This window comes from Eschscholzia californica, unplaced genomic scaffold (assembly GCF_041429995.1).
Source record: "Eschscholzia californica isolate CP2 unplaced genomic scaffold, dmEscCali1.0.p SCAF_1, whole genome shotgun sequence".
Lineage (NCBI taxonomy): Eukaryota > Viridiplantae > Streptophyta > Magnoliopsida > Ranunculales > Papaveraceae > Eschscholzia > Eschscholzia californica.
Window position 1 is genome coordinate 14,854,782 of NW_028238198.1, and position 20,394 is coordinate 14,875,175.

The 20,394-nt window shown below is 38.5% G+C and overlaps 1 protein-coding gene across 2 annotated transcripts; it reads left to right on the forward strand.

Moving 5' to 3' along the window:
- The first annotated feature begins 13,312 nt into the window (after window positions 1–13,312).
- LOC147564429 (adrenodoxin-like protein 2, mitochondrial) lies at window positions 13,313–18,125 on the forward strand. Of its 2 annotated transcripts, XM_086646203.1 has the most exons (8): window positions 13,313–13,360; window positions 14,077–14,286; window positions 15,013–15,080; window positions 16,591–16,655; window positions 17,012–17,118; window positions 17,224–17,273; window positions 17,379–17,461; window positions 17,730–18,125. In XM_086646203.1, exons 2-8 carry the CDS (start codon window positions 14,097–14,099, stop codon window positions 17,842–17,844), a joined length of 678 nt encoding a protein of 225 aa, XP_086502329.1. In that variant the 5' UTR covers window positions 13,313–13,360; window positions 14,077–14,096; the 3' UTR covers window positions 17,845–18,125. The 2 variants fall into 2 exon arrangements, with proteins under 2 accessions (XP_086502329.1, XP_086502323.1); XM_086646197.1 differs by lacking the exon at window positions 13,313–13,360 and having other exon boundaries at window positions 14,048–14,286.
- Window positions 18,126–20,394: the final 2,269 nt, after the last annotated feature.

Here is a 20,394-nt window from a genome sequence, read left to right on the forward strand (position 1 = left end):
ATCGACCTTGCCTACATGCTCATATAAGGAGCTCTTCTTCTTCAATTTCTAAAGCCAATAATAAAAAAAATAATCCCCACCCTGTCCTCCTTTATCTATTCTAGATAGATAGCAACAAAGACAAAATGCAGCATCTTCACTAACATATTCTAACCAATAAGAGAACTCTTTATACCATACTTCTACAAATTTTCGATTCTGACTTGCAATTTGTGTAGTCGGGTAACTTTCTAAATAAGGCTGACGAGGATCTTTTATTAGATATGTTCTACGAATTTGGTCTCTCTCATTAGGATGATAGCTCATAATTGGAGGGCATAATCCTGGATCTGAAGGAAGGTCTCACAAATTTATCTCTGACCGTTTTTGCTTCGATGGAGAAGAATCATCATTGTTCATTGAAGGTGGTGATTTTCTTTTAATCCATATGTTCGAAAATAAGTCCAAACTATAAAAACATATGTTTTAATCAAATCTATGTTTTAAATATGTCATAGACAATTAGTTTTTTTTGTTGAACTACCATAGACAATTACTTGAAAAGGAAAATCATGAGATTTGAAAATTAGTTAAGATATATCTATGAACTAGTCTTCCTAAAGTTTGAAAATCCTAAAATCGACTTGAAAAATTCGACCTATTTTGGAAACCCTAAAAAACCCCAAATTAATTCACTAAAAAAAAAAAATTTGTGGAAATTGAACCAATGACACCCTATTACCCCCTCTCAGTATATCCTAAGGTTGTTGATGAGACATGAAAATGTCCCATCTGAATCTCCTAACTCGGGTTAGTTAGTCAATTTCGAGCAGTTACTCTGATGATTTGCTTGTTTCTCTTTCCCAGGTGTCTTTTACGGAGTTCACTGTGAAAAGCGGATAAAATTGAGAGAAAGACGTGCTAGGAGTATTTTTGGGCATTTCTTGATTATGGTAATTTTGGTCAAAATTGGTGCTCCAATGAAAGTACAGTCCAAGACGAATCCGTGGGTGAAGACAAAAGTCAAATCGAAGTCCGGATGCGAAAACTAGGACGGGTCAAAGTTTGGTTCAAAACCCGTTCACCAAGTCAACTGGAGAACACGTGGCGCGCAAGAAGGACTGAATTACACGGCTTCCATATATATTCGGTCATTTAGGCGGGCTCTTGGGATTTCTTAAGTCTTTGATTTTGTGTGACATGACACAATATAATACCGTCAGTTCGAGTGCATCTAACGGTTGGAATTACTTATGCTCACGTGGGTTGATATGGACTTGTGGTACAACATATTAAACTACTTCTTGATGCACCAAATAATTCTCACATAAACAGCCCACAAAATAGCACGGATTAGCCACGAATTAGGGAGGTAGTTGTCATCCTTCCTCTTTCTCTCACATATTTCTTTTTACATTAACAACATAAATAGGAAAGTTCAAACATTTTGCACATTAGAAGAAAGAGAACAGCTGGAAATTTTTAGAGATTGGTAAAGAGGATACTCAAGGAAGGATTTTGCAAGATTGAGAAACCAAAAAGGGGAAAAGAAGATTCGGTAGAGTGGGGCTGGAAGATATATTATTTAGAGAGAGAAAGTTTCTCTTTAGTAACTCAGAGATATGAAGATGATTGATTCTCATTGGAGGATCTTGGCTGGAAATTAGAATTGATAGAAGATAATATGGAAGGAAAGAAATATGAAAGGGATTTGATTGATTTTCGTACATAAAATAATGGAGAGAGTATCCGGCCATGATATAAAACGGAGAGCGTCATCTTAGTTTGAGAGCATCTCGACTGGAGGGTCTTCCTATGGTAGCTCAACCAAAACCGACTATATTAGAGAGAGAAAGGGGAGTGGCAGGAACCAGACGATCATCTCTTCGCTCAACATCATCATCCATCTTTCATCTTCATCTTCTGAATTTCTTTTAGTGACAGAGAGAAATTAAGAGAGGTTGAAGAGAGATTAGACAGAAATCACGGGTTTAGCAGAGAAAAACAGAGAAGGAGAGGTTAGAGAGAGAAAACCGATCATCATCATCATCTTCTATCTTTCTTATTCTTCTTTTGATTGTAACTTTTTAGTGAGAGAAGAGATTACAGAGAAGAGATTACAGAGAAAGAGAGAAAGTTAGAGAGAGAGACAGAGGGATATTGTAGAGAGAGGGAGAAACAGATTCTCGGTTTTTAAGAAAGTAATTTGATTTTTCGTGATCTTTTGATTTCTCTTGTTAATTTATACTTCTTAGTGTGAGAGAGGAAGATTACAGAGAAAGAGAGAGAGAGATTACAGAAAGATTGAAAAAGAAACAGAAAGAAAGAAGACGAGAAAATAATTTTCTCTCAGAGAATTCATTTCCGGGAAGACGAGAAAATCGTTTTCCCGGAGGGTGCGTTTGGCAGAATCTCGGAAAATCAGAAGGAAATCACTTCCTTAGGCTCTGTTTGGCTGGAAAATTAGTAAGAAATTCAACTTTTCTACTTTTCTTTTCTTTTTCTATATAGTTAAGCTTCCGTCCTTTATCATGAAGAACTAATTTTCTATCTAGGGTTTTGATGAAGTCGTAATAATCATTTTCTCGACAATTTATTAAAGTTTTTACCATTTTAACGATAAAATCTTCCGGGTTTTTAGACCGTTCATGGACTGAAAACCTGAGTTATATAAAGAACTATCTAATCAGACCAAAATAAATTGTCGTTAGAATTGTTTTTTTTTTTGAATGATATGATTGAATTTAAAAAGAGAACGAAGGAACGACTATGAACAAGCCGAAAAGAAAAGAAAGAAAAAAAAAAAAAAACAAACGACGAAAGAATACGAAAGAACCATACACTATTACATCGAAGAAATGAAAGCCCCCCAATTCCCCACTATGTCCGAAAACGATCTAAATTTAACCTTTGGATTGTTTCGGCTCCAGTGATAGACCAAGCACTTAGCTGAATAAATTATATCTTCCACCGACCCCGGCTTGTCGGAAAAGATAACTGAGTTCCTAGAGTTCCAAATTACCCACAAAATAGCTTTAGGGATCATGTTTATGATCGGATTTCTCCCTTTTAGCCCTCCCCACGTTGCCAAGAGGTCTACAACGGAAGCTGGGGTAACCCACGACACCCCTAAAGAGGCTATAAAATACCGCCAAACATTATACGACATATCACAATGAATAAAAAGGTGCGAGCTTGACTCCTCATCGTTCTTACACATTGGGCACCTGTTGGGGGTAGAACAACCATGCTTTCTCAACAAGTCAATAGTAGGAACCCGCTCTAAACACGCCGCCCAAAGAAAGAAAGATACCCTCTGAGGAACGTTCCGCTTCCATATATCCAAGTACACCTTAGACTCTCGGCCAGAGAAGTTAGACAAGACTTCATAGCAAGACTTAACGGAGAGATCCTTATCCTTCGAGTTCATCCATTCCTTTGTGTCTACGTCGTTGGATAAAGAGAAACTACCCAGACACCACATTAATCGATTGAAGTCATCAACTTCCCAATCTCTTAGACTGCGTCTCAACGGAATTGTCCAAACCCCTCCCACGGGATCAAAGAAATCGGTTATCATCCCGTCCTTGTTCAAACACACTCGAAATAAGATAGGAAAAGCCACACATAGAGGTTGTTCTACTAACCACGTATCCTGCCAGAACTTGGTATACGCACCCGATCCGACCTTAGTCCTCGTCTTAGAGTAAAACACATCCCATCGCTTAAAGATTCCTTTCCAAACCGAGCAGCCGTATGTTCCTTTAGGAGGAAGAGAGATCCATCCGCCACTGGCTTCCCCATATTTTTGCCCGATGACAATCCTCCAAAGCCTATCCCTCTCGATCCCGAAACGCCACAACCACTTCGATAAAAGGGCGTCATTCATAACTCTGAGACTTTTGATTCCTAAACCACCCATCGACTTCGGTCTACAAATCAAATCCCAAGCCGCCCAGTGTATTTTCTTCACCTCTTCCCCCACGTTCCACATGAAGTTTTTGAAACTCTTCTCTATTTGAGAAACCACGCCGATGGGCATCGAGAAGAGGGAAAGAAAGTAAACTGGAAGAGCTGAAAGGACGGCCATAATCAAAGTAACCTTACCTCCACGGGACAACGTCTTAGCTTTCCAAGAGGATAGTTTCACCGATACTCTCTCCAAAATTGGATCCCATAACTTTTTCGATTTGTATCCGTGGCCTAAAGGAAGCCCGAGATAAGAAGTAGGCAGGGACCCTTTAGTACACCCAAACGACCTAGCCAGGCTATCAAGCTCCTCTACCTTTCCCACCTCGATCACTTGGCTTTTAGAGAAATTGATCTTCAGACCCGAGGCTGCCTCATACCAAATTAAAATATCCTTGAGCTTCAAGATTTGAGTACTGCTTGCTTGGATGAAAAATAGCGTGTCGTCCGCGAACTGAAGGTGAGAGACCATTGTTTCTTCTTCTTTCACCCTAAAACCATCCAACCACCCCTTACTTTCCCCAATAGAGGCAAGAGTGCTCAGAACTTGAGCAACTAAAATGAATAGAAGCGGGGATATCGGGTCCCCCTGACGAATCCCCCTTGAGTTCTGAAAAATGTCCGTGGTCGAACCATTAACCAACACAGAGAAAGAAGCTGTAGAAACACACTTATAAATCCAGCACAACCATTTTCTTTTAAATCCCATCTTGGTCATAACTGAATGAAGGAAGTCCCAACTCACCTTGTCGTATGCCTTCTCGAGGTCCACTTTAACTAGGATGCCCTTCTCCCCACTTTTAATCCTTGAATCGAGCAATTCATTTGCTATAAGAACGCCGTCTAGAATTTGTCTTCCTTCGATGAAAGCACCTTGATAAGGAGAAATGAGGGACTCGAGACAAGGTTTCAACCTGTTTGCCAAACACTTGGACAGAATCTTGTAAGGCCCGCTGACCAAACTAATTGGGCGATAATCGTTAAGAGTTTCTGAAGCATTCTTCTTGGGAATTAAGACCATAAACGTTTGATTCAACCTCCAGTCCAAACTGCCAGAATACCAGAATTCCGTCATCATTTTCATGATATCTTTGCCCACTATATCCAACATCTCACATAGAAGTTCATCGGAAAGCCGTCTGGGCCCGGAGCCTTGTCTTTCGCCATCCCCCTGATAGCTGCCAGCACCTCTTCCTCTCGGAATTCTCCTTCCAATTCTAAAGCAGCGGAATCATCCAATCTAGGGAGATTGATTCCTTCCACCCCCGGCCTCCAAAGCTCTGGTTCCTCAAATAAAGAAGCGAAATGAGAAGAAATCGAACCTTTAATATCCTCCATATCTGTGACAATGCGGTCGCCAACTTTAAGGGCCGCGATTCTATTCGACCTCTTCCTACAATTGATAATACTATGAAAGTATTTAGAATTTCTATCTCCCGCTTCTAACCATAAGACCCGAGACTTTTGGCGAAGGCTGATCTCTTCCAAACTAAGCAACCTTTCCAAATCACCTTTTAAAGCTGCCCTACTATCAAACTCGGCCTGGAGCAGATCCCTCCCTTCCTCAATCTTGTCAAACTCATGAATCTGATCTTGCAGCTTAGTCATAACCTCTCTTTGTCGCTTAAATTTTTCTCTCGACCATGGTTTAAGCTTATCCTTGAGTGCTTTCAGCTTGCACCATAATGGACTCATCTCATCCATGTCTTCCCACCAACCCTTGACCAGAGGAATAAAGTCCTTGTCCCTCATCCATATCTCTTCCAGTCTAAAAGGAGGATTCTGAATGACCGAAGATTCCACTTTCAAAAGAACCGGAGCGTGATCCGAAACGGGGCGAGGCAAGATAATTTGAGTAGCCAACGGATACTTCTCCTCCCAATCCTTGTTAATCAAGAATCTGTCCAGTAAGCTCATGTTAGGGGATGTTTGGTTGTTGGTCCAAGTATAGGACATCCCAAAGCTAGGAAGATCTATCAGAGAATTTCTTTGCACCCAACTATCGAATCGTTTCATTTTACTACTAATTGGAGCAAAGTTCCTCTTTTCATGAACGAAACGAGTAACATTAAAATCACCCCCGATGCACCAAGGTAACTTCCAACTATCTTGAATCATATCTAGCTCAACCCAAAATAACTCCCTAAGATTAGAAACACAGGGACCATAAACAGAAGATACCATCCATTCATAACCATCTAACACATTACAGAGTTTAGCTGAAACAGAAAAGACACCTACTGCTTTGTCTAAACACACAAAAAGATTAGGATCCCACATACAAAGGATCCCTCCTGCTGCCCCTACAGCAGGGAGGCACACCCAATCCACACAATTATTTCCCCATAAACCATAAACCAAAACATTACTAATACTATCTAACTTAGTTTCCTGCAAAAGAACAACTGAAGCTTTGTATTCCAATCTAAGCTTCCTTACTGCTGCTTTCTTCTTCGCCGACCCTAATCCCCTGATATTCCAGCTGATGAAGTTAATTGACATGTTTACCACTCTTCCCAATTGCTGAGCTAGACCTTGCCCTCTTCTTACCTTCTACCTTGTCTTCCCTGAGTGTCCATTGAAGCCTCCTTGCTTCCCTCTCACTTCTAGAACGAGATTCCGATCTTGTAACCCTCGAGCTTGAATTTGGGGTATCTGGCCTTCCCCTGGACACCACTATCTTCTCACTAAAAGGAGTAATACAGGTCTCCTCAACATTCCTCACCTCCTGTTCTTCCGAAAAAGCCACCAAGTCAAGTAGTTCCACACCTCCACCCTGACCTTCTACCTCTGTAATCTCTTCCTCAACTACTGGAGCAACCACATTAATAGGGATAATGGCTTCTCCCGACGAATCCGAGCTAGACCCTGACTCCCTGCTCGAAATACTTTGCAAAGGCCCCAAAAGATTCTTCAGCTTCTCTTCCTTCCCCTCTACCTCAAAACCCAACTCTCTGCCAACTTCGATGAGTTCGTTGAAACTGTGGTTGCTAGAATCACCCTCCGAAGCTGAGACATCCGGAGCCGAAAGATTATCCATGGGAGAAGATGGGGATGACTTCTCGATAGGGGTTTTAATCTTCCAGATGCTATGCCCCTCCTTGCCCATAAACAGTTTTCCTGGACCTGTCCTTGTAGCCTCCTCAACGAAGTCAGATAACCCGGCCCATCTTCCGTCTAACTTGAGAGAGGGTGCCCTAAAGGGCACTTTGACCCTCTTAACACAAATGGGCCTGCGTTTGAATTTAGGCACTCTTTTGGGGCGGTTCAGATCTAGAGGGCCAAGCAGAATCGGGCTCGGGTTTGGAACTTCCTCCACCCGACCCGCCACGATTTGAAAATCACCAGACGCAGGAGCTGACATCTCCATCACCGCCTCGCCTTCTCCCTCAGTTTCCTTATTTGTGAAAGAAAACTTGCTTCCTCCAGAAGCAACGATGGGGTCAGAACCCTCCACCCATTTCCCCTTCTCCAGGTCCCTGACAAAGACATCAACGGCACTACTATCATCTTTGGTCAACTCTCTGTTCTGATCCCTGATGAATCGGTCTGTATCACTGTTACCCCTGTCTTCGATGTCAGAGGAGTGGGCTGGGTACTCGAAACTAACCGCCGGAATCTCCATGGTCGCCGGCGAGTATTCACAGTGAAGAAAGATCTCGACCACTTCCCCCCTATCTAGTAAAACCATCCTGTCCGGGATCTTGGTCAAGATATCACAAGTCAAGAAAATATTCGCGTAGGCTAATATCTCCATTGAAACTGTAGACTCAGCTATTCCTTCGAAGCGCCCAAATGCACCAACAATATCTTTGAACACCTCCTCATTCCAAAGATTAAAAGGAAGACCAAAGATTTTCAGACTAACCTTGTGTTTTGCAAAATTGAACTGGTTGCATTCAGGAAACCAATGTCTGAAGAAGATCCACTCGTCTCTAGCTTTCTGAATCTCCCCTAGATCCAGCAGGGGTTTGGTGTTCGCCGCCGTCTTCACCACCACCCTGACTTCATTGAAGGGGATAAGCTTAACCTCCTCTGACCCCAACAAAACTTTGATGTTATTTTCAAGCTCCTTCCAATCCTTCACTGGCACCGTTGCATCCACTATCACTGTGTCTTCCCAACTGATCGCTCCATTCGGAAGGGTAGCCATTTTTTGAGTAAGAGAAGTCGGAGAATCACACAACTTGCTGTTGTCGGAGGAACTAATCTGCACCAAGGCTGACTTATAGGTCTTTGCGTGAGTAGTTGGGTAGGTTGTTGGGAAGATGACTCTTAACTTCTCGCGTGCAGCTCCTTTGCATGCATTTGGTCTGCCATTTGTCGAGAAATCCGGGGTGGGTAACGAATTCGGGGGTGAGATAGGGTTTGGGTGATGTCTTTTATTAGGGTAGGGGGGTTGGAAGAGGAAGACGAAGGGTTCAAGCTTTGACTGTGGTTAATGCTTGGTTGAGGGAAGACAAAATTATCAGGGTGCTTAGAATTAATGTGCGTGGGTTTTAGAAGTCTATGGTGGTAAATGGTTTTGGACTTGAGGGAAAAAGGAAGAAGCTCATCCAGCTTCTCTGCTATCTTGAACCAGTGACTACCTTTCTTGCCTGCTGGGAGGCACAATGAACTCCTTGAGTTATCTTTAGCACCTGTGCGAAAAACTCTGATGAATGGGCCATTGTTGTTCTCACGAACTTCCCAAAACCACACCATCGAACTCTCTCTGAACCTTCCCATCGCCGGTGGGCTTACCTGAGCCGAGAAATGGTCAGCTAGTGACCTCACAAAACAAGCCAACTTGGAAACCCCTTCTGTTGGAAGATTGCAATTCCATTCCAACGAGTTGCAATACTCTCTAATCCTGATGAAATTGGCATTCATCTTGTCAAACTTAAACACCCTTCTATCCACGGATAAAGTCGCCGCCCGGCCTTCCATAACTGGACAAGAGAAAAAGAGGGTACTAGAAGAAAGACAGGAGATACAAAGAGAAAGAGAATGGGGGAGGAAGGTAGAAGGAAGAAGAGAAAAAAGGAATAAGGGTGGGGGGGCGAGGAGAACAGAGGAAGTTATGGTCGGAGAAACAAACGTCCGGGCAGGGAAAAACCCACACACACACTACTTTCTCTCTCTACTTTCTCTCTCATCTCTCCTGGTAATTTTAGTTACACTATCTATTCTTTTTAGAAGTGATATTGGATTCTGGGACATTTTTATCTCTCAAAAGCTTGATATTTGGCACAATACCTTGATACAGATCTTCATGAAAAATACGAGTAGAACGTTTTTTGGGATATTCCATGTCGTTAGAATTGTTAGGAGAACGGATTCAGAAAACCCTAGGCTCTCCCCCATTTGAGTTCCTTGTATCATTTGTAATTATTTTCTTTCCGTAATTTTACTTTAATATTTTATTATTTTAACACCAAAACCACAAAAACCATTTTCAAAACTGTCTTACTTCCAAGTCTTAGAATAGGTTTCACTTAGTCTCTGAGGAACGAACCGATCTTACCGGAATTATTACTTGACGCCCGTATACTTGCGGGTGGTGACCTATTTAGGAAACTTTTTAGGCCCATCAGTTGTGTTTGATAAGCGTTTTTCCGGAGAAAGTAGAAAAATTTTCTCTAAAGTTTACACTTTCCTTGTGTTTGGTAGCCAAAGAGGAGAAAAGAAAAAATATTATCACGTGACCTTACTTTCCCCAATTTTCCCTAAAACAGGGGGAATTTGTTACCCTCCTACTACAGGAGCAAAATTTTCCTTAACGGCTGAAAAACGAAAACTTCTCTCTTTACTTTGACTCTTTCTTCCTCTGGCTTTATTATTTCTTCATTCTCTCTCTCTCTCTCTTCTTTTTGTTTATCTCTCTCTAGTTAGAAACAATTATTGTTGAAAATCATATCAAATTCAGTATTTTTGTCTTTACTTTTTTGTTCTAATGTGTTTTCTGTTTGTTGAATTTAATCTAATTTTTGTATAAAAATTATGATTTTGCTTTGGGGTTTCTAGGTTTACTGAAACTAACAAACAAATAATTATAAAACTACCCATTTGAGAGAAATCCAAGCTGATCATCCACCTAGAGGTTGGAATTCTTATGATTCATATTCTTGGATAATCTCTAAAAATGAGTTCCTAAATAATGCAAAAACACTTTCAACCAAAATAAGCAGTCATGGGTATAATGTAAAGACTCTGAATTTTAATCAAAAGAATCATTTTTCTTTCTGAGATCTAATTAGTACATTAAATTCTATATCCAAAATGATAGAACAGAGAACTCTATTTTGCAATCACAAGTTTTCATTCTTCACCCACGCTCACTCAAATAGTTGCAAAAACATAGATCGAATTCCTTTAGGATATGAAAACTAACAATTCGTATATATAAAATTGTGATTTGTGATCGATCTAATGATGGATTTCAGCATTTTCGTTGAAGAAGAGGAATTGTTGTTGTTGTTATTGTAAATAGAGAGAGAGACAAGTGGAGAAGAAGAAAACAATTGGAAAATTAGTTATTTCTCCTTAGCAAAACAAACAGTAGAAAATTTGAAAATATTTATGGAGTAAATTTTTCTCAGGGTAAAAGTTTCTCTGTGTTTGATAGCAACTTGGAGAAAAGAAAAAAAATAGAGAAAAATTTACTCAGAGAAATTTTTTCATCAAGAAATATTTTCTCCGTAACACTTTCTACATTTTCCACTGTTTGGTTCCGTATAGAGAATTTTTTTTCCAATTTCTCCATTTATCACATGAATCCACGACTAAGCACACCGGGTGTATATATAACTCCCTTTAGTATGAAATTTTCCAACAAAAACTCCACATTTTGTTTAGGTAATAGTGTGAGAATATCCATCAGCGGAGTAATCTGGACCATTCTTGTCTTGTGGCGGTAGGTGTCACCAATCCGACCAACTCGGTCTATTTCTTATCAAGATTGTTCACTAGAAAATGGTTTTCATCAATTCTTTCTTAAAGCATGTGTTCCTTTGTAGGTTTACTTGAAGTGAATAAAAAACAAGTGATTCAACTTTTTCAAGACTATTGGTGTCAATTTTTTAGTATAGAGAGAAAAACTTAATCAAAATGGGATTATGGGATTGTAAATACATGAAGTGAATGGTTTGCTTATTGTAATATAGTTGGCAAATTTTACACATGATGGTTGGAGTTTGAATGTCAAGTCATCTCAATTTTAGAGGGACAAAAACAAGATATATAGGTGTAGTACTACAAGATACATTTCATGAGAGTGAGACTTTTTAACTTTGGCTTGAAAGAGAGTTAGAGAGAGGGACTTTTAGAGAGAGATTTTTAGAGAGAGTTAGAGAGAGAGAGAGAGATACAGAGAGTTAGAGAGAGATGTTATCATGTTGGCAGTAGAGAGAGAGAGAGTTTTAGAGAGAGATGTGATCATGTTGGGAGTAGAGTCATCATGAAGTAAATGTAGCACAAGGTACATTTCTTTTGAATATCTTTTAGTTTTAAGGGTTACACAAGGAAGAAAAAATTTCTCACTAAAAAGGTGGGTCAACATTTTCTCCATTTTTGGAGAAAAAGGAGAAAAAAAAGGTCACGTGATAGATTTTTCCATATTCCTCTTATTGTCAACCAAACACATGATAAACTTACATTTTAGAGAAAATATTTCTTTTTTCACCGAGAAAGTTGCTATCAAACACAACCAAAGTAAAAAATTTTCCATTTTTTTTTCCTTTCTCCAAATTGCTATCAAACACAATCTAAGATCTTACCAGTTTGCCAAGATTTTATTACTTCTCTCATAAAAAAAAAAGAATTTATTACTTGCTTTCTCCTCCCAACAAAATAAAAGATAAAATTGCTTACGCTCCGAATTCAACTCACGTCTACTAAAACATTTCCACCACACTTTATCCATTAAGCCAACTACAATTATTGTTATTAGTAACAACTTATACCTACTTAGACCGTTACGATATAAATATTTTTTTTATTAAATGTCGTATACTAAATCGTACAAGTTGAGGGGGGTCTATAGACCCCCTAGACCCTACATGCATCCGCCACTGACTAAAGTTATAAAATGAGAGTTGCCAAAAACTAGGATTTTCAACCCTTTTAAATCGTAAACTTCTTTACAAACAAATCACATTCTTCTCATCAATGGACTTAAATTAGATATACTTTATTTTGTTCTAGACAAATCTAAATGACCATCTTTGTTAGAAATATCTCTTTCTAATCTTTATTGGGATACAAGGGGATAACGGTTGCCCTAGGTTCACGAGGGCCTAAGGTGAACTTCGAATTTATGGTAATACAAGGGGTCTACTTTTGTACACCCCTAAAGTACCAAGCTGTTCATTATTGGACATGTTTGGGTTGATCAGGTTGGTCTACTTTTTTCTTTTATGAAAGGTGAAATATATTAAGAAACATGCGTATTATTACAATACATAGAAGAAAGAAAATACAGAACATTATGCCAGATCTTATTTTGACTTTTCTTTCTCGTCCACTTCGCTAGTTTGTCTGCTTGAGTATTGAGTTGTCTATTCGTGTATTTGAAGATGACTTTTTCCAATTTTTTCTTCATGTCTTTTATTCTTCTGATGTGGGTCAACGATTTCCACTGAATGCTATGCGGCTGGTTGTTCAGATGTTTGATTAGGTTCATGTTGTCACTTTCGATTTGGATGAGTCTGTGATTGTTTTCGTAAGCCCAGGAGACGTTGAGGATGGCTATTGCTTCACTTTCTTTGCTATTTCGAGCTCTTGCCGATGTTACTTGTGCTGCTACAAATTTAGATTCTTCATTGTGTACAATTAGACCTGTTCCAATATTTGAAGCAAATCGTAGTGAAAGATGCATCTACATTAATTTTTAGGTAAGAGATTGGGGGAGGTTTCCATCTTTCCTTTGCTATTGGAGTTGTTTTTCTCTCTGAAATAGTGTTTGTCGGGTAAGACATAATCATATTTATCACAGTATCAGTAGAGGTGATGGAATATTGAAAGCAGTTGTCACATCGGGTTTTCCATATATGCCAGAGTATTGTCACAAAGTGAATATCATTTGTAGTATAACAAGTTTGCTCATTTTCTTGCCAAGACATGATCCAATCTGTAATAGATGTAATATTAGAGGAGATAATATTAAAATGAAACCAAATATTCCTAGCCTTTGGGCAGTGTAAGAGGGCATGCTCGATAGTTCCATTTTGGTGCAATTCGGGCATTCTAGGATATTACCGATGTATCTACCTATTCTTTGCCTGACTGGGAGTGTCTTGAAACATATTTTCCAGATGAATAACTTGATGCGAGGTACTGCAGGAAGAGATCAAATAAAGTTCCAATTAATATGCGAGATCTGCTCACGGTGAGGGTTGAGGGTAAGATGTTATCTTGTCTAAAAAAGAAAGGGGTATTTAGCGATACCCCTCATCCCTAATGTCCAATTAGGGATGCCCCCTTTTTTAATTGGATATTAGGGATGCCCCCTTTTTTGCACTTAAAAGTACAAAATTACCCTTATCCTTATGGTTTTTTTTTTTTTTTTTTCAGTTTCTTACACCTCTTTGATGTTATGCTTACCAACGTATTTTCGCTTCTCATAGTTTTTTTTTCTCTTACAACTACATTTATCGAAAATTGATAAATCACAACAATTCGAAATAAAATTGTAAATTTTAAGAAAAAAATTTCAACTTCCCATTTGTTTTTATTTTACTTAAAATTGATGTATGTAACTAATTTGAAGAAGACTTCGTGATATCTATTGTTCTTTCTATTAATTATAACTCGTATATATTAAAAAAAAATGAGTAAGTTAAAAAAAATTTCTTACAATTTACGAATTTTATTTTGAATTGTTGTGATTTATCAATTTTAAATTCTTGATAAATGTTGTTGGTAAATTAGAAAAAGATGGATAAGAAAAAAAGCTATGAGAAGTGAAAATACGTAAGGTCTTATAACATCTAAGAAGTATAAAAAATTGAATAAAAAAGAAACAATAAATATAAGGGTAATTTTGTACTTTTAAGTGTAAAAAAGGGGCATCCTTAATATCCAATTAAAAAGGAGACATCTCTAATTGGACATTAGAGATGAGGGGGTATCGCCAAATCCTCCAAAAAGAAAAAAAGAAAGAGGGTAAGATGTTTATACATCGATCATGTTGGTCTACTTTTCGAGTTCCCTGTTGGGCAAAAGAGAAGGGTTCACGTTCCAAAACCCTTTACCGCCAGTCTCACTCTGCTCTCTCACTTTCTTACTCAATAGGTGTTTCAGCCATGTTCAAACTTAAACAAGTTGCAAGTTTGATGTTCAAAGAGCATACAAGAGGAGGTACCCAATTGAACTCTTCAGTTCCCTCTCACTTCTCTCTTTCAAACAAATAATTTGGTTTCTAATTTTTTGGGAAGTCTATGAATGGGGTTTTCCCTTTTATTGTTTCATACCATTTGATCTAGGGTTTCTGTTAGTATTTGTTTTGTTAACTTAGATTGGTCAATTAGTTGTGTTAAGCCATGTTATTAAGTTGGAGGAAGATTGATGATGAATGTTACATAACACTTTTAGCATCCTGTACATGATTTGAAGAGGAATTTGTTGGTGGGTGAGAATGGGTATATATTTATTAGTTAAAAACGTGTTCTTGAACAAAGTAACCAGAAATCGAAATCGAAAATGAGCAATATTTATACCTCATCTACATATTATATGGTTGAGGTGAGGTAGAATGGGTTTTAATGATTGGCCTCAAATACCCCAACAAAACTACAAATTTGATAGAAATGAGATAGTAGATTGTTGATGGTTAACGATAATCTATATGTATAAAATCGACTTCGTATTATCTAGCTAATGTATCTCTGTGGGTCATCTAGGAGTTCAGTGTAAGTACATATGGGGATAAACCTTAAATTGGGGATAAAATCATAGGAAAACGTGACATACTAGAAACGTCCTATATGTGATCATTATATAATTCATATCGATTGACATGCACTTATCTCTCCATTAACGACTAATGTTTTCTTCTTCTATTTTCTTTTTCTTTTTCTTGTTCAGTTCAGTTGAGTAACCTGAATAGAAGGGGGTACTTGCTAGGATCTCAGGATCGTTCTTCACAAACTTCGGTTCCTATCTTCTCTCTGATTGTTTGACGTTGCTGCTTTTAGTTTTTTCAAATCTAAAAAAAAGATGTTTTCATATATATATATATATATAATATATATATATATATATATATATGTGTGTGTGTGTGTGCCCCCATTGATCATGATTTGGGGAAAGTACAGGACAACTTTTTAGTTGAAATGGTGTAACATATACTCCTATAAACAAAAGCATACTCTTGCAATCACCTTACTTAATTGGGACGATTGTGCTTATATTTGTGGATGGGCTACTCTCTTTCCGTATTTTTCCTTACCTAAACACTTGGATTATATGTAATTTCCTTCATAGTCTACCCTTGACATTGAAGAATATCTCATCCTTAGAGCAAGTCCAACCCCAGCCGGGCTGAGGCCAATAATTCAAATTATTGGCCTCAGCCCCCCGCTCCAAGCCCAGCCGCTTGGAGCGGAGGCTGGGGTCGGCCATTCAGTCGCCCCTAACATTAGGGGCGACTGAATGGAGGCCCCAAGTGACCGTTGGGGCCCCAACGGTCACTTGGGGGCCATCCCCTAGCCGTTGGATAAAATCCAACGGCTAGGATCTACTTCTTTTTTTTTTTTTTTTATCTTTTTTTAATGTAAATAATAAATTTGTAATTTTATTAGTTTTAATTCTTTTTAAAAATTCTAGAAAAACTTAAATATTAATAATTAAAATACATCCCACCAAATGTCGGTCCCCGAATATTTTTTCAACTTTGGAAAAAAAAATATTATTTCGAAAATAGTTCAAACACGTGTTTTATATATGCATAAAATCACACACGTTTTTCGCACACCGACTAAAAGTCCACACACGCGTCTCCCACATGAACAAATTTTCGGCCTCAAGAGAGGCTGGGGTTGGAGCTGAATTTTAGAGGCTGAGCTGAGGCCAATAATTTTAGGTGAAAAAGTGGTTTTTTCGGCCTAAGACAGGCTGGGGTTGGACTTGCTCTTATTGCTACTGTCTAGTTTTGTGAATTTTTTTTGTTCTCGACCATGACCATGAAACCATCGCAGGACCATCTCCATGCACCATGACCATTACCAGCGCACCATGACCATTACCAGCGCACCATGACCATTACCAGCGCACCACGCCACCACTACCCCCACCCCCACCATGCTAGCACCACTGTTGCCCCATCACATTCCCATACCCACTATTATCCCCATGACCGCAAACCTTGACGGCAGCTTGACACCATCACCTCCACCTCCACCTCATTACTTCGATGTAACTGCCAATGCCATGGGCACCAGCAGCGAGCAACCATGTTTACTCTTATTTTAAACGATGACTTTTTAATACCTTCCTGACGAATAGATGTTCTGACTTTTTAAATCATGTATTAGTAGACTTCTGAGTACTCCAAATGACTTCAAAGCTGTAACTTGTAGTAAATCTCTGTTCTATAAAATTGTGAACTTCAGTTTTGAACGAAGAAAGGGAAATCTAAGATAATCTCACCGTGTTACTTTTCAGAAATTTCGCCCTTTTTCAAGTTCAGCTGCTGATAATACCCATGGGGAAGGGAACAAACAGGAAAAGTAAATTCTTGCTCATTTCTATGAAGACTGACAGACTGACACGTTAGTAGGAAGTATATATTATATGATCAATAACTCAAATGGAGAAAATAATTTAATGGAAACTGTGAAGTATGAATTGTTCTCGTACTAAGATATCGACAGATCATGATTACGACATATGTAACTACAGTAAATTATATATTCTGATCCATTTATTATACGAGAGATAGGAAATCACATTTTCCTTATGAAAATTCGTATTATAGCGGAACTGTAACTTTTGAGCGAACCGTCTACAAATATGCTTAATTTGCATTTGCCATTATTTATTGCTATTGCTGTTCATGCTTGGTGTCGTTTCTGTAAATGTTCAGAATATCTGTTACGTTGATTGACAAGGATGGAGAAGAATACCAAATCAAGGTCCCTATTGGAATGTCCATGTTAGAAGCTGCCCACGAAAATGACATTGAACTTGAAGGTAAGTACTCGCTTCTCTTATTTCTCAATGGGTTTATTTCTTTTCCAGATTCTGTCAACTTTCGGGCATTAGATTCTTAACCATCATCATTTGAATTGACTATAGGAGCGTGTGAAGGCTCACTCGCGTGTTCCACATGCCACCTGATTGTGATGGTACGTCAGTAGCACGTAAAATGTGTTTCAGTGTTTCTTTAATAGTTAAAGGAATGAGGGTGTTATTTTATGATTTTGATCTGATAATTAGATTTTGTTATATAGGATGTGAACTACTACAATAAACTAGAAGATCCGACTGATGAGGAGAATGACATGCTCGATCTTGCCTTCGGATTGACTGAAACGTGGGTTTTCTCTACTCGCCGAGAGCAACAACCAATACAATATTCTTTATAATTTCACCTAGTTAAAGGTTTACAAACAGTCTGTTCGTATTGAAGTAACGGCCGTTTTCATTATCAGTCTCTCACCATTCCTGTTGTTTCTGAAAAATCGGTTCTTTTTCTGATACACTACGACACTAGTATAATTCCATTTTCCAGTGTAGTGGTCTTGAACCGTTAGAGTTTGTTACCCTCTATTGAAGCATTAAGCTGGTTTTGTTACTTGTAGGTCTCGTCTTGGATGTCAAGTGATCGCAAAGCCGGAACTAGATGGAATCCGCTTAGCTTTACCTGCTGCAACTCGAAACTTTGCAGTTGATGGGTATATTCCGAAACCACACTAAACATACTATTATTTTGCAGACACATCTGGATCATCATTTTTCATCATCACCAAACCTTACTACCTTTTCTAATGAAAGAAACTTCAACTAGATGAGTGTAAAAGCATGCAAAATAGCTCATTTTTGTAGTTTTCCATCTTTCGCCAGAGAGATGCTTATTTTGATAGTTCATATGGTTATAGAAGACCAAGAATCGAGAGAGATGTTTTATGTAATCATTATTTTCTGTAGTACCAAGTACTAGGGAATGCAATTCAATAATGGTCTTGTTGCCGAATAAACTAATATTCATTCCATTAGTTGATGTTAGCATTTGCAAGAAATACGGAACAAACGTCTAACTAGTAATTAAGAGCTTAATGTAGTCATACTTTGGTTAAAATTTGGGTAAATTGGGAAGCTGGGACTTATTATTGCTCCTCGGGCATATTATTTTTATCATGCTGGGTGAGCATGGCAGAAGCCGAAGAATACATGAAATACAAAGATCCTAAACAGCCATTTGGTGTTCGAGTTAAAGACCGTATGAACTTCATACTATGAAGAGAATGACTTTAGCTGAGAAGATTGTTCAGATAACCCAACTTGATTCAGTTAATATAACGGCTGATATAATGAAAAACTATTTCATCAGTAGCCTATTGAGTGGTGCAGGTAGTGTTCCTGCTCCACAAGTTACGCCGGAAACATGGGTAAAAATGGTAATGAGTTCCAGAAAGGAGCTCTTTCTACCTGTATTAACATACCGATTTTTATCTGTTAATGGCCATAATGTTGGGTTAGGAGTCACTAGAGACTGTAATCTTGTCAAGAGGGGAGCTGCAACTGCGTTGGAAATTCGAGCAACTGGCATTCGCTATGCTTTTGCTCCTTGTATTGCCGTTTGTCGAGACCTTAGGTGGGGTTCGGTGTTATGAACGGTAAAGCGAGGACTACTGAATTGTTAATTAAGAACATAAAGGAGCTTGCTACTGGATTACACGGTAAAATTCCTGCTAATTCTAGGAAAGTTTTTCCTTATGTTGGTGGATATACAAAGTTGCAGCTTGAGCAGAACAATATGGAGGCATTGGAGGTGATGGTGGGGAGGTTGATGGAATAAATGAGAACAATACGACTACAAGTTGCCATACTTACAATTCATGTGCCTGCATATTACGCTTCAATCATTAGGGTGTTTCGATCGTGATGGTTTCTTACTCGAGTTTGAATGGTGTCTACAAATCGAGCGAGTTGTCTACAAAGAGAACTCCGATAATAGCCTCATCAAATGGAACGAGTTTTCCTATGCCATTGTTATGGTTGTGAGGAGCAGCGGAGACAAAAGGCGATATGAGCCAGGCCGACCACAATGAATAATGTTTGTGGAGCTATTAAATGTGTTTTGTTATCATCAATCATCTCAGGCCGTCCCGTAGTGGTTGAACCATATGTTGCATCAATGGATGCTCTTGTGGCTGCTTGGTTCCCTGGTAGTGCAGGCCAAGGAGTGCCTCATGTTCTATTTGGTGATTGTGGGTTTACAGGTAAGCTAGCAAGAACTTGGTTGAAATCCGGTCGATCAAACCAACGGTAATGAACATCGGGGACTTGCATTATGACCCTCTCTTCCCGTTCGGATTTAGGCTTGAGACTAGGTCAACGAAAAGAAATTAGAGAAGTCTGATCTTACTCTTTCAGAAAGATACCATAGGATGTATCCCAGAAACTCAGAAGAACTAACAAACTACTAGCTGTGAGATATTTACAGTTTAATCGCCATCCGTAATGTATTATGCCACTATTTGCCAAATAGCAGCTCAAAATCAACATAAAACATCAGTGCTTATAATTTCCTTCTTAAAAACTAACCAAGATATTTTGAAGAGGGTTTTTACATTCTTTGTCAAGAAGCAAAAGAGTCTATTTGGAGATAGTAAGCACTTCAAAAAGTCCTATAATATGGTACTTGATCTTCCAAGTATCTTATTGAAATCAGCCCTGATAGAATGCCCAGCCACGCCTTGATAGAATGCCCAGCCACGTCATTCGGTCTGGATTCAGTCGGGAGACTGGCCGAGCGGAAGGTCATTTTCCTATTGAAATTATGCCGAAATTTGTTTGAGACGGATAGACCAAGACCTTTATCTCTCACACAAAAGTTTAATACCATAACCCATTGAGGTAATTTCTAGAAAGGTCAAAATAATATTGAAAATGAGTAGAAAAGCACAAAACATTTGAAAATTATTATTTAGGTCAAAAAGTGTGCAAATACTAAAATACCCCTTTTTGTCATTTTGTGTAACTAAATTCTTTTATTTTTCTTTAAATTTTAAATCGATATAACTTTTGTTTGAAATGTCGGATTTCTATAAAAATTACATATTTAGAAATGATTTTTCATTAGCTTTCTAACAAGATCCACTTTCAATACTTTTTTTCACAAAAAAAAACCCAGAAAAAAAAACGGCGTTTTTTTCCTTTACGTTTTTCTGCAAACGTGTTTGCAACAATCTGATCTGCAAACGTGTTTGCAACAATCTGATCTGCAAACGTGTTTGCATAATG

Excerpts from the sequence above, each read along its gene's own strand:
- LOC147564429 (XM_086646203.1), top strand. The coding sequence starts at position 14,097 with ATGTTTATACATCGATCATGTTGGTCTACTTTTCGAGTTCCCTGTTGG. Across the intron at positions 14,287-15,012 it reads CAAAGAGCATACAAGAGGAG|TTCAGTTGAGTAACCTGAAT; the intron begins GTACCCAATTGA and ends TTTCTTGTTCAG. Across the intron at positions 17,462-17,729 it reads GCCTTCGGATTGACTGAAAC|GTCTCGTCTTGGATGTCAAG; the intron begins GTGGGTTTTCTC and ends TGTTACTTGTAG.